The 14,777-nt window shown below is 44.5% G+C and overlaps 1 protein-coding gene across 1 annotated transcript in view; it reads left to right on the top strand.

Moving 5' to 3' along the window:
- Prp8 (pre-mRNA processing factor 8) overlaps positions 1-12,680 on the top strand; it is a 218,037-nt gene extending 205,357 nt beyond the window's left edge. Inside the window, exons 35-36 of the mRNA XM_037433717.2 lie at positions 4,383-4,585; positions 12,456-12,680. Of these exons, the coding sequence (XP_037289614.1) occupies positions 4,383-4,585; positions 12,456-12,610 (358 nt within the window). The 3' untranslated portion in view covers positions 12,611-12,680. The remainder of the gene's footprint in view (positions 1-4,382; positions 4,586-12,455) is intronic.
- The last annotated feature ends 2,097 nt before the right edge of the window (positions 12,681-14,777 follow it).

Here is a 14,777-nt window from a genome sequence, read left to right as displayed (position 1 = left end):
AAAGCACTCATTTAAGCCCATAAGGTAATAGGCGTAGCAAAGGTAGGGACATTAAGTAATGCTGTTTCATACCCCGGATGTCGGCTAAAAGCCCCAGAAAAAAATCAGATGTTGAAGAGTGTCTGCGTCAGAAATTTCAGGTGTTCTTTCACATAGACGTTGATAGAACTTGTGATGCTGTCGACTTCAATCCTAGCATCGCAACACATCAGCCTGATCACTAATCGGTGTGTGTTGCTTGCTAGACCTATACGTACAAAAGCCTAGCGCAAATGCGCTGCTTATATCTGTTTATATTGAGCAGTGACGAAAAGTCTACAGCCAATAGCTGAATGAAACATTTGCAGGGCTCATGCAATGGTGTTTAAACTGTGACGTATTAAGCTAACAAGCTTTACTGCTGTCATATTACAAATGGTTGTCTCTGAAAGCCAGTGCCCAATCTCAAAACATACAGCGGGTGTCTATTTGCTGTAGATTCACTTTAAAAGCACATTCTTGTTCATATGAGTCCGGCCATGGTGTTTCTCCAAGTTAATAGTTAGTAATACAGTCGCCGACCGATTTTCCGGACTCCAAAAATTCGGACTTGTTGGATATTCCGGACTTCATAAATGCACCGTCAGGGATTCCATAGAGCTAATGCATTGTTTCAACCGATTTTTCGGGCGAATTTGCCCCTGAAAGTTCGATTTTTCGGACTAAATCGCTCGTTTTGTGCCACGCTCCAAGCCATTGTGAACGCCGCCATGTTGGATTTTCTGTCGGCTTGGCTAAGCTTGGTCTTCAGATGCCTTTCCTGCCTCCGAGATTGGAATGCGCACGCCATGTTTTAAGTTTCGGAGGCCGTGTTTGCTTTTTAAAAGACGCGGTGATGGACGCCGTTTTTTCGTCTTCGGTCAGCACTATCGTCATCACATCGCACGGGGAGGAGGCGAAAGAAGGATTCTTTTATTGTCGTTGCAGCTTTTTTCAGTCGCCTTTCTGCACGTGTTGTGTCGCGTAGCGTCGAGACGTTGTGTGCTTCGCAGCGGCTATCTGCGGCATCGAATTTTGTGTTCTCGGTGCCATGGCTCCGCCATCGCGGGAGCCAGGTGGTGTGAAGAAGCGTGGGAAGTATACGACCCTGACGATGGAGAAGAAAGCTGCCATAATCAAGCTAATAGAGAGTGGACGTTCGCAGCTAGATATCGCTGGATGACGGTCGACGCCGGATGGCGGTCGTCGTTGTCGTCGGATGACAACGACGACCGCCCGCAGCCGTTGGAGATCGCCAACGCGGTGACAATTTTGTCGAGCGTTTACGGCGACGATGTCACCTTGGCGCAAATACGGGAAAACCAAATTGCCTCCAAGCGTAGTTTGAGGCAAGGCAGCATCAAGGACTTTTTTAAACCTGCCTGATGCAATAAACTTCAGATTTTTGGCGAAAACGAATTTTTCGGACTGTTCGATTTTTCGTACTTTTTTTCGGTCCCCGCCAGGTCCGAAAAATCGGTCGGCGACTGTACTTTGCAAAACAAAAAATTCTTCTAAGTGACTAGATTGCTTATGTATTGGCAGACTGCAATAATCCATGATAAAACAAGCGCCAAAAAGTACAAACACTCAGAAAGGATACAAGACGAGCGTTTACTAGCAACTGAACATTTTGGTTTCGTAACAAACACTTGTATATGCACAACACGCATGTACGTCATCTCAAACCACACCTGTTATCATCACCGTGATAAACCGAAAAAAACACTCCCATTATCGATGGCACACAATTGAAAGAACATGTGTTAAGCCCCTCAAAAACTAAGAAAAGAAATTCTGAAAAGAAAATGCACAAGGTTATGTTACGTCCAAAAAAGCAAATTCCGCATCTGTTAGTAGAACAGACGCTTGACTGACGCACATGTCACCTCCTTTCTTAATTTGACACACTTCCATCATTTCTATTAAGAAGTGGACAACGAGAGAATTGCTCGAAATAATGCGAATTTGGCACAAAATTTCTTGCAAATGTTTAGCGGATACAGCGCTTCTCAAAACAATGGCGAAAAATAGCGTAGCAAATGCTGGTCTACTACCCAGAAATTATTAATATTATAAAGGGGCCCTGCAACACTTTTTGAGCATGGTCAGAAAACGCTGCCGATCGGCAGTAGAGGCTCCCAACAACACGCTGGCCAAATATTATAGCGCAGCACGTGGCCTGGAATTCACAATAAATTATCAAAGTCAGCTAAAAATTGCATTCTCTTCTCTCGAAAAATGACAGAAGAGGCTCAAAAATCACTCATAGAAAGCCTATCTATCAGCCATTGGCTGAATTGAACATGGCGCGTTCGGTCGTTACAGAGACCACCGCGGGAGGCCGCGACTTGTACACGCGTGTGTGCGGGATCATACTGAAGAAGCTGCGCATTTGAAAAAAAGAAAGAAAAAGTGCTCAAGGTCACTAGGCGTGGGTGACGTAATTTATTTGCCCCTGCTATCCCTCCCTACTTAGCTTCCAGCGCTTTCATCGGGACGAGAGAGTGTAATGGCAGCACGCGTCAAATCTTTGTAACCTTACTCGCACTGGACGGAGTCTTGAAATTTTTGCAGCATTGAGTTCCTGAGGCAATAAGCTCTTCCAGTGAATTCATTCCATGGTTACTTGAACAAGTGTTTCAGGGCCCCTTTAAGGTGCCCAGCAGTGTACTTGCAGCATTTACCCAATGAGTGTTCAGAAAAGGCTCGGAAAGGTCGCTCTTCTAGCTTTCGCTGTGACTGTGCTGCGCCTTCCGTGCAGGCCTGGCATTTTTTTTTTGTGTGTGTGGAAAGAAAAGTTTCTGGCAGTAAATCTTGAAACTTGTACAACCATTTCGCAACATAAAAAACTACCAATTGTGTATCTTGAGTTATTTTTAATCTCATTATTTTTTTAAGTTCTTTTTAAAATGCTAACTGTGTAATCATTGCAGAAATTTTTCATTTTAAACATTTTTTGCTTAATATCTATAATATATAGTGTGCTACATTTATGGTATTGGACAGAGCATTCCTTTAGCTACAGTTTGGTACCAAATAATGTAAATAAGGCATTATTATCTAGCCACAAAAGAAATTTTTTACACCTAGTTAAAACAGCCTCTTTTCCCACGGTAGTGAAAGAGTTAAACATTGCGTGTCCCAGGAAGCAGGCGGTACATTTGGCACCTAGCAAGCAAGCACCGCAGAGCACAGATCATCGTAGGGCTGCAGGGTGGAGCTTGATGCAGCAGCGAGATGACACAGCTCTGCCAAGAGGGCGTGGAGTAGAATAGCTTGCATCATCGGTTGTGCCGTGACGCCATTCAGCGCGAGATCTGCATTGAGCTACATGAACCATACTTGGGGGTAGATCAGGTAGAAAGGCTTCAATGGCGGACAGAGTCACGGTGACGTGGCAGCGGCCGCACATCGTAGAGCGTGCTTTTTGGGTCACCAATGTAGCGAGGGGCAGAGGGACTTGATGTAGTTTGTCACTTTTATTCTATCGGGCCAAATCAGAGCCACGTCAGCTGCCAGCATCTGAACCGACAGGCGGAAAAAACTCCTTCTCATCTGGCAGGCACACCGAGCCCCCAACAGAAGTGGCGCGAGAGGCGCAGTGTGTTGGCTAAAAAGTGACGACGATGATGAATGATGACGCTACAAGTCTTTCGTCTTGGGGGACTGCACCATAAACAGTATGCGTATACATGTGGTTTTATGGGAAGGTAAATGGTATTTCAAAAAGATCGCATTGTATCCGGTTCCGCACTTTAGGCGGTTATGTTATAAGTTTATAACTAGTCCGCACAGTAAATGCTGCCAGTGGAATACAATCAGATATAGCTAGATGAAGACCACGGCAAGTTCTCATATTGGCAAGGTCGTTGTGTTGCTTGGCAGTGAACCTATCATTATCAGGCAGTGAACCTTTCATTCAGGCAGTGAACCTATCATTATCAAAATGTTATGTAAAATAGACTCGTAATTTTAAGGTTATAGCACAGCTCTGTTTGAGGGTGAAGAAAAGGAAGCCAGTGAACAGGGGAAAAACAGACGATAGGATTAGCGCTCATCCTGTCGTCTGTTCTTCCCTTCTTTACTGTCTTCTTTTTCTTTACGCTAAAACAGAGCTCTGCTATAACCTTATGATTTCATCATGCACCAACTCGTCCAAAATGCAATATAAGAGACTGTTTCCAGTCCAGCAAGTATTAGTTGATTGATGTACTTCGGTAATACGTTCCGACAGGCTAGTTGGTACATTGTTGGTAAATGTTTTAAGGATGCTTGCTCTGTTCATTCTTCCCTGAAATGTCCCAATTTGTGGGCATGTTCTGTTGCGCATAATTGTGATGGTGGCCATTTGTCCTGAGCAGCTTCACGCCTGGCTCCTGCTCTCTGACTGCATACAAACTGACACCAAGTGGCTACGAGTGGGGCCGTCAGAACACAGACCGAGGCAACAACCCGAAGGGCTACTTGCCATCTCACTACGAACGGGTCCAAATGCTGCTCTCGGACCGCTTTCTTGGCTTTTTCATGGTGCCTGCCCAGGGATCCTGGAACTACAACTTCATGGGTGGGTTCTCTCTCGTCTTTTTAAAGGCGTCTGTGTTCTTAACTACAAAAGTGCAAATGAACATGATTAACAATACAGTAGATTCGCGATAATTCAAACTCTGATAATTTATACTCAGTTAATTCAAGCAAAATTCAACTTTTTATTGGTCCTCTGTTCTTTCAATGTACTTAAAAGCTTCTTAATTCAAGCCCCATCATTTTGTTAATTCATACTTTTTGCAGTTTCATACCAGAAAATATCTGCTGGTTTCCCACTACTACTTGAAAATTAGCATGCTTTATAATCCTAACAGTCTAAAAATGAAAAATGAGTGCCTCACGCCTTCAAGGAAAATGGCTTTGCTAGTATAAAAATGTTTGAAACGAGCACGTGCATGGTGTACCATGATGCCTCTCAACTGGTATAAAGAGCTTTGTGCTGAAGGCACGTATAGTAAAGAAGCAGTTGGCAATTCACAATTTCTTTAAAAGGTCTGATCAGCAGTAAAAAAGAGTTGTCCCCGTTGTGATCATGTGACAAAACCAAAACCATAAAAGGGTGTTGCTCATCAGCGCTGCCGCAGACTGTGCAATGCGCTGGTGCTAGAAATCTGTTCTGTTTATCTCCACTAAAAGATAGCACAATTATATCCTACACTTATAAACCCTAGGAGGGGGCGGCACGTCCTTGTGAGCAAGTGTCATCATTACAGTGCAAAATTTCAAGTGGAGGGTCAAGAATGTGCCTGTACGGCAAAGACGTGAAAGTGAAGACCACTGCTGTACATATACGGCAAAAGCACTCGAAGAGTTAAGTGGAGCAGAAGTATTGATATCCAGGCCAATTGGTTCACGATGCTTGAAGAAGAGCCAGCAAAAGCACGGGACTCTAGAAAAGGGCAGACGCACACACAGCTGGAGCCACCTGGATTGCAACTGTTCTTTCAGTATACACCTTTATCCTGGGAAATTATTTGTTGCACTATTAGATCTTAAGGGGGGGACATGTCCCTTGAAAACCAAAAAAAACATTTTATTGGGTTGTATGTCTCCACTTATTCTGTAATTATCAGCACCTAATTCAACCGCAAAGTGAAAAAAAAAAAAAGATTCTATTTTCGAGGCTGGGCGGTATCCAAATGCGGGGAAAAAAAAAAAAATCGAAAACCGAACCAAACTTCACGCGCGTCATTCTCGGACCACGCGGTCGACTCGCACCATCCCTGTGTTGTTTTGAGTGTGGATTCTTTCTCTCTCGTTTGCAGTCCTGTAAAGTGTCATTGGCACCATGTTTGAGATGCTATTGGCGTTTTCCTGCAAAGCAATGCGGTGCGCTGATTGGCTAGAGCAGCGCATTCATATCCTGCGAGCGAAAGCGCGCATGCTATTGGCTACTGCACTGCAGCAGGGGCAGTCGCTTATTCCGATGGAGCTCGCTCACCCCGTTGTTACTCGCCTCAGCCGCTGTCTTCTGCGTCGTTCTTTGCCTCATGCTATTTTTCGATAATTTTCTCTTCTTGATTCCTTCCTTGCATTATTTTTGTGTTTGCCATACTTGTTGCGCTCGATGCCGGTAATGAAGTCAAAGACAGTGCGGAGGTCCTGCGCGTGGATGCGCGCTATGTGGTTTATACAAGCGTCGCAATTCCGCTGTTCTACTGCGAGTGCCGACTGCGTAGACGCTTGCAGCGGCGGAACTGTGTTGTCAGCAGTCGCCAGTCGAGGATTCGACACATCAAGTGTAGCTGGAGCCGCATATGCACCAAGTGTTTCCGACACTGAGGACTTAGTACGTGCTCTGAATCGGTGATGTTGAGCGTGACGCCGAGTGCTTCTGAGATTGCTGGACCCAGCATTTGAATGTTTTACGGCTAAAAATAAATTACAAACGACACCAAAAGAAGATGCAGGTGAGGCGAAAAAAGAAAAGAGTTCGTCAAGATAGGTGTGAGCCAAAAATTGAGGATCTACATCTATATCTACTTCCAGCTATGCTCCTGAAGCTTTTTGAAGAAAGCGCAAGTGTCAAACTTTCTAGGCCCGTTTTCTCAGAACGGATTTTTTTGCTAGTTGTGATGCTGAAGAAAGCTAAAGCTCAGACCGCTCATCAGATTTGTGTGCCGTTTCTTTATCTGGCTTTTAAATTACTTTTTCTTTTTTAAGGTACAATAAACTTCTTTTCTTTAAATTGGTGTCGTTGATTTATCATAAACAATTCAGTTTTGATGAATCTGCTGATTACATACCTGCGAACACTCCTGGACTTCGACCGTTTCTTCCGCTTGTACGGTTGTGAAAATCTCCCGGAAATTTTAATTTCTGTGCATGATCTCGCCGCACTGACAAAAAAGCAGCTTAATCCGCTCCAGGCTTTTCGAACCTACCCCATTTTATTATAAATGAGTTTAAGAGGCATTTATTTATAGGTACCGTAGAATCTCAGTGATGCAAGACTGCAGCAGATACAAATCCGTGAAAATCCTCGGCCAAATTCCACTATGTTCATTGGGCCTAAATTTGAATGTTCTGAACACATTTCCTAATCGTGGTAAGTGATACGAACTTTAGTACGGAAACGATCGAACGAAGGCCGAGAGCAGCGCTCCAAGCTTTGAAGTATGCGTGTGATTGGGGAACGCGCACTGTCTTTTACCGTGTGTGTGATTGTCATTGCCACAATTGCTGTGGACGAACCCGTGGTCGCTCTTGACACAATTGTGTGTGCTCCCCCGAAAGTGTGTGCTCAACCAGTCAAAGCAGCGCTGCTTTTCGCAAACTCTGCAGACAAAACTGCGGCAGATGTGATCGTAGATTGCATAAAATGACTTAGTTTTTAAGGCGTGTGCGCAGCCAAGCGCACGGGGGTTGTAAAAGGAACTGAACTACCGCTTGCCGCAAACGCCGCGCACAAAACCACGGTCGCGGCGACACGATAGCGATATACGAGCTCCGAGGGCACGCAGCAGTAGAATAAAGGCCATAAACATGTAAACGAAAAGGTTAGTTTTGCCGTAAGGACGAAGCAATGAATGTGACAGCGAGAGCTTGGAGTGTCACACCGAGAATGGCAAGCAGATTGAAACTTGCCGCACGCTGCTCATGCACAAATGACGCACAAAAAACTATACACACAGGATGAAAGCGCACTAACAATGTTTACTGCTCGACACGTAACGCACTGTTTAAACAAAAACGATGCACGATACGTAATCACAGGTACAAATGAGTGCAAACTATACTCGGTGACAACTTTTCTTAGCACTGAAAAGGAAAGCTACAGAGGCAAATGGTGTGCATCCTAGTGCCTGTGAAGGTAGTTCCAAAGTAGCACCCATGTTTGATTGTGAAATATAAATGTTCCTTTTTTATTTTCTACGTGGAGCTATTTGAGACAGGAGGCAGCTCACACCTGTAAGGTATTCGTATTTCTTTTAATTCACCTGCACCAATCGGACTATCGGAACCGGTTTACGGCTGTGCACACGAAGCTCAGAAATTGTGCAGCGTGAGTTCAGCGGTGCAGGCACAGCTCGACACCAGAAACGAACGACTGTCGACAAAGTGCAACCCTTATTTCTGTTTGCTTAATTAACAACATTTAACTAACACTGACCGATGGCAAACTGCACATGCGGACAATATGAGGCATAAACATCTTGGCAAAACACACCGTGTTAGTAAGGCGCCTAGCCTAAGCGCTGCGTCGTCTGCTCAGCTGTACGCGCGGCTGCACCAAGCTGGCACCGTGAGCGTTGGAGGTGCAGAAAAACAGTGAACTAGTGCGGCACCTCTTCTGCACCTTTTGAAACTAATATCACGGTTCAGAGGTCGTCAATGCTGCACCGTTGAAACAAATGGCAAGGTGCAGGACCTTGTGAACTGGTTCACATGGTGCAGGTGAATCGAACGGACCTATATAGTAGATATGTATACGTATACGGTGAATGGTGAATGACGGCGGTAACGGCAAAAAACCAGCCTAGACTGTTCATACAATAGACCTCTCCCTGTTTGTAAACAGTGTGACGTCACTGCGGGCAACCCGCCCACCATACCCTCTTTTGGAGCAGGTGCTGGTTGGCAAGAAAGTTCCGCCGACGGCATCTTTCTGCATAGCAGAGCTGCGTGTCTACATTCCTTCGACAGAAATTTCTACATTGCGATGTTCTATAGTCACAGCTTTTGAAAGAAGGGGGTCGCAAAAGGGTCACTGGTCATAGTGCGGAAATTCGCTCGTCGTAGATGGATGAATGGATGGATGAAGAAACTTTATTTAGAGTACTGAGAGACACGACTAGCACGCAGTGTGCTTCAGGCACGTAGATGGCAGCCATAAAAAGATCTGATGTATTTCGAAAGCAAACGTTTTGAAATGTACAAGGTGACTGGCACTTTGAGAAATATTTGCATCGCATGGATGTAAACTTGAAATTCAATTTCCGTCGTGGCATGTGTAGTGAAGTTTTAAACGAGGTACGTACATCATTGGCGGCAGCATAGTTTTGAGCTGCTGTGTGTGACGTCACGGATAAGATTGTCACTCATTGCGCAAAAGTCAGATAGGAGATGAAAAAAAAAAAATTTCTTGCCATGCATTCGGCTGAGGTTAACATATCCTCGTGAAAGTGAAATTCTGCCGCTGCGCTTCTCAATAACCCAGTGAAAATTCATGGGATGTAAAAGCCGACAACTTATAATATATAATATTATCTGGCACAGTTACCTTGCTGCATTTGACTACTGTAACATGTTTTTGTACCTATATTGCTCCTTTAGGCTTGATACACAAACTTCTAATGCGCATTGTCACTTCGTAAGGATCGAGCCGTAAAAGCACAAGGTAGATAAGAAACGAAAATTACTACTGTTTTTATTAACACGTATCAGGTGTCTGATAATACGAGTTATAGCCATGGTGAAGCGTATATGCAGATTTGGCAACGCAACAACATGCTCGTATATATCAGTAGTCGTATATATCACCCGGAGATCATGCACTTTTATTTTGCACGTTGCGCATATGCTGAGATGAACTCACTCGCAGATGATCGGGTCAAAAATATTTTTAAATATATATATTCACACTGCACACACCACGCACAATATTTTCAGTTTGACCGACCGTAAAGGTGAACCAATATTGTCGATGCCTTTCAACGCACACTACACACCACAGTCAACACTGCACATTTTCGAAGACGATGCCGCTGTTCGTCGCATTAGCCGCCACGTGTGTTCACTTATTCGAGATAAACAGCCAGCCAGTGTGGAAAATATTTCATCACTCACTTTACCACGCTCCTAGATGTTCTCTGACACATACCACAGCTAAGGTTGCCACTGTGAAATGAAGATTAAGCTTTTAAAAGGAAAAAAAAAAAAACTTGCCCCAAGCATCGAGCAACTGCACCCCACTCAGCCACCAGAGCGAGTATTTTGCCAACCACCGCTTTGCACGTGCACTGGTGACGTCACGCTGTGACGTACCCCGGTAAAAGTCTATTGCTATCAGAATAAAAAGAGGCCAGATGAGTTTTGGCGTTCCTGTCAAAAGAATTGAGTAGTGAGCAAAGCTACGACCCGTGCTTTTGTAGCAGCCAGCTGCGCCGTCCCGTTCGTTCACCCGTGTTCCAAGAAGACATGCGCGAGTTGTTTTGACAGAAATAGATTCTGTCAGTTGTGTTGATTCTTTCAGACTCTCACCTTGGTGGGAAACCCTACCCTCGTGCGTTCGGCCATTCCGAGCCAGTATAAGACCGCAACACTGATGTTGGCACTTGCGATTGAGACCTTACGCCACCCCCTCTTGTTTTTGCGATATTTTGTTTGTTCGTCCTTGTTGTTTTTTTTTCGCCGCAAAAAAAAAAATAGGGGCAAATAATTCAACGCATTCCCTCATCCCCCCTTCCGTTGCGGAAATCTCCCTGTTGCAGAATCCTTGAACTTGGCAGGTATGTAATTACCAGCTACACCAAATTCAAAGTCGCGTGAACATTTTTTGGAAAGAAAATTAAAAAAAAAAACGGATTTGTGGTGCCCTGGGTTATCTATCAAAGGATGACCTCAATGAATTTGAGCTTTCAACTATGTCCTGGGAGTCCTACAGGCACGCACGTAAACAACCCAGTTATACCTCAGCAACTCTGGAACTAAAACACAGCTTCATGGAACTTTGCAGTTCCTCTAGTTTTAGTGTAGTGAACATGCCCTGAAAGTTTCATCCAGATATCCTAAAAAAATGAAAAAGTTCCGTCTCCAGGGTGGCCTCTTCTCTTAAAAAGTCCCTAAACCAGCTCCGGTAGTTTTTCAAACATTTCAAGTGAACGTGCATATTGTAGGCAGAACGTTGTCACGGTCAACGATGCCACACGTGACAGTGTGATGAGCCACCGGCATGCCACAAACTCGAAAAAACGATTCCGCCTCCTCTCCAGGCCTTTCTGGCCTCCATGTGACGCGCAGCTTGTGCATTCTGACGCGCATTGCATTCATGCTGTGATTGGTCGGGCAACTGGTTAGTCTGCAAGCAGCTGTCCGCACTCCTCGTCCGTCGTGTTGCCCGTGTGCGCCCCCCGCCCTGCAGCACATATTCTTCTAGGCACGCACAGACCGGTGGGGGGGATTCTTAAGGAAAAGTTGAGAAGGTCACCTCAACCAGTATACTCGCGGGGGACAGGGACTGAAGGGACAGTAAGAGTGAAAAAAGAAAGTAACGCAAAAGATTTGAGGGGAGGGTGAAGAAAATGCAAAGTAAGAAAAAGTGGGTGCAAGGGTGGATAAATCAAGGAGGGGGAAAACCAAAAAAGGCGACTCGTGGGAACGGCGAAAAACTCCTCCAGGGGCGCTTGGTGAGAGCGCAAAGCGGCTTTGAGAGAGGATACAAGTGTAGGCTAATTAAAAAAAAGAGCGAAAGCAGTGATCGCGGCGTTTTGATGATCGATGCATCTAACTCCACTATTACTAAGCCACTGTTTTAAAAAATTCTCACAGCTCTGTTCTCACAGCTCTGTTTTCGTTGTACACTCGCGTGCAGCTTCCTCGCCACAACTGAATTTCAAGTTCTGGGTGGTTTAGGGGCCCTTTAAAGGGACACCAAAGAGAAACCATGGCTTGGCTTAGATTGACAAACTGCACTCCGAGAACTGTTCTGCTATCGTAAGTTCATTATTAGCCAAAAAACTCAAGTTTTATTTTTAAATTTTGCACCAAAATCTCCACGCATGATGTAAGATATTTCAAAATGTATTTTTATTATTTTTGTGACCAATCTCGATGAAACTTTCTGAAACTTGATAACCTACGTCTATGTTAGCATCCACAGATGACAATGCACTTCTTTTTTTATCGATTAGAAGCTACCTAGGGCCCAGTAGACTCAATCAAAATTTATGAGGTCACGCTTTTTGGAGCAGGAATATCATGGTGGTGTCTCGACCCACGTTTTCTTTTTGTGTGTTTTGTCGCTTACCAAGCATCACGTCGTGTTAAGAGTGCAGTTTTCAGGATTTTGAAATTGTACTTCACTAATACAGGAAACATTGTTTTGCATTTTAGTGTTCGTTTAGGGGAAAAATAAAGGAGGAAACAATCATGAATTTCATTCACAAGTAAAAGGGTGCAGAGGCACCTCCATTCTTGTGGTCAACATGTGTATGTTTCTGTTTACCACATTTGTTTTTGCCTCAAACGAGGGTCTATTTATACCTTCATTACAGTTTTAATTTTATATATTGCTGTGTTGATCGCTTCGAAATTCAAATTTACAAATTGGTAAAACAGGCAATTTACATTGTAATTCTGAAATTGAGCCTTGTATACTAAGCATATAGTTGGCAATAAATTATTTTTTTATTGAAAAGTCAGACTCTTTAATTTCATTATGGTTCCAGGTGTGCGGCATGATCCAAGCATGAAGTATGAACTACAACTCGCCAACCCTAAGGAGTTCTACCATGAAATTCACAGACCTTCACACTTCCTCAACTTCAGCAGCCTGGAGGAGCCAGACTCTATTGGCAATGACAGAGAGGACCTTTACGCTTGATTTTTTTCATAGTGTATGACCATCATCACCATTGTGTAAACATTAAAGCCTTTTTAATTATTGTTTGCAATCTCTGGTATCACTCACCTATGCTCGTAGCAGAACAGCTAGACCAATTCTCTTCCATAAAATTTTCTGCAAACTTTCTCATCTTGCTTGTATTACCATAGTACCTCCGACACTGATATAGTGCAGTAACCTGACACTTCACATATTGGACTGCTTGCTTCTATACCAGCCGTGGATTACCTGCAAGATAAGCTGTAGCAGCTGCGATATTAATTCCTGGTGGAGCAGCGACATCAAGAGGGAAGTTTTCTTGTAGGGCTTGGTCACTCTGAAGGAACTAGCTACCATATACTATTTTTTACCTAATTAGCTCACCATCAAGGCAATTACAATATTATAGAAAGGAATGGCCAATAGCTAAACGTAATACCCCCCCTGCCCCGCATCTTTAGAAAGTGGTGACCAACAGGTAACTAAGGCAAAGTTTTTACTTTTTACACAGCTGTGACTAATGGCGTCATAGATTTTTATCACACTGCTTCTGCAGGGAAGAGTCTTCTACCTACAAAAACATGCTGGGTTTCCTGCAGTATGGGTGCCTGTGCAGTGCTTGCATGCCATGCGCTCAGCACTGTGAAGAAAGCTATAACTGAGTGCAGGTTTTGTGACGCCAGACTACTCTGCTCTTTTCATTTCATGCTACCTGTCATGTAATTATGTACGTGACTGGTGGCACAGGTGCGCTTCGGAAGAAGTAAACATAAATTTAATTGGATGCTCTTACAAAGAAATATCTTTTTTTTACCCTAAAAAAAGCATGCTCTTTCTTTTTAAGTGAATTTTAAGTGGGAAGTGGAATCGAAGCACAGGAACTTTGGTCTAATAATTTCCAACCGGATCGGAATGGTATATATAACATATTTTAAAGAAACTGTGCATATTGGGGGATTTGCAGCCAAAGCCTCAAGCTAATAACGTGCTGTTTTCTAGGTCATCGGACGCAGTTGCCACCGGACGCAGTTGCCACCGGACACGTGGCGTCCCCCTTTACCTTGCACCGTGACTGGCAATCACCACTTCATCTGAGGCAATCAGCACCACACCGGCGCTGCCATTGCTTACCGCTTCGACTGCTCATCGCTTCAAGCACCCTCAGTTCAGCCCCGCCGTAAAAAGGATCGCTCACGCCGACCGAGTGGGGATTTGCAGCCAAAGCCTCAAGCTAATAACGTGCTGTTTTCTAGGTCATCGGACGCAGTTGCCACCGGACGCAGTTGCCACCGGACACGTGGCGTCCCCCTTTACCTTGCACCGTGACTGGCAATCACCACTTCATCTGAGGCAATCAGCACCACACCGGCGCTGCCATTGCTTACCGCTTCGACTGCTCATCGCTTCAAGCACCCTCAGTTCAGCCCCGCCGTAAAAAGGATCGCTCACGCCGACCGAGTGGGGATTTGCAGCCAAAGCCTCAAGCTAATAACGTGCTGTTTTCTAGGTGAGTGTGTAGCTACTTGCTTGCCCTTGCTGAACTTCTAACTGGCTGCATATCCCCCAATTGCACACTGTCTATGTATGACTAAGTATGGGTATTGATTTGTGCACTTACCGCGCTCGCATCGGCTGTTTCACTCAGCCGAGAAAAAATACGGGATCATGGAATCTTTTGTGGCTCCGTCCGTGTTCATTAGGTCGCCGTCACTTGCTAGGTGGACGCCTAGTGCTTGTGTTTTTTTCGCTTGCTCATTTGCTCATTTGTGCGGGCGACGTTGAGCTTAATCCAGGTCCTGACAAGGTTGACCAAGTGGTGGCACTGGTAAAGGAATTCACTGCTTCAAATGAACGTTTTCAAAAGGAAGTGACGAACAAGCTAAAAGACATTCACACTACTGTAACAGACCTCAAAAGGCGGCTCTCCAAAATAGAGGAGCGTCTTGAGAGCGTTGACAACTTAAGTGAAAGCGTCAAGGCTGTCGGCTCTGTTGTGCAAGAGTCTCAGGAACAGTTGAAAACCATTGAGCAAAAACAGACCCATCAAGCCAACCTTGTTGTAGATGACCTGAACAATCGAATGAGGCGCAATAATCTCGTGTTCAAGGGTGTTCCTGAGCAAGCCGCTGAAAAATGGAGCGATACAGAAAAACTCATTCATGAATTC

The sequence above is a fragment of the Rhipicephalus microplus genome, chromosome 3 (genome assembly GCF_043290135.1).
Source record: "Rhipicephalus microplus isolate Deutch F79 chromosome 3, USDA_Rmic, whole genome shotgun sequence".
In the NCBI taxonomy this organism is placed as follows: Eukaryota; Metazoa; Arthropoda; class Arachnida; order Ixodida; family Ixodidae; genus Rhipicephalus; species Rhipicephalus microplus.
The sequence above is the reverse complement of the archived record's forward strand: the minus strand, read 5'-3'. Positions and strand labels throughout refer to the sequence as shown.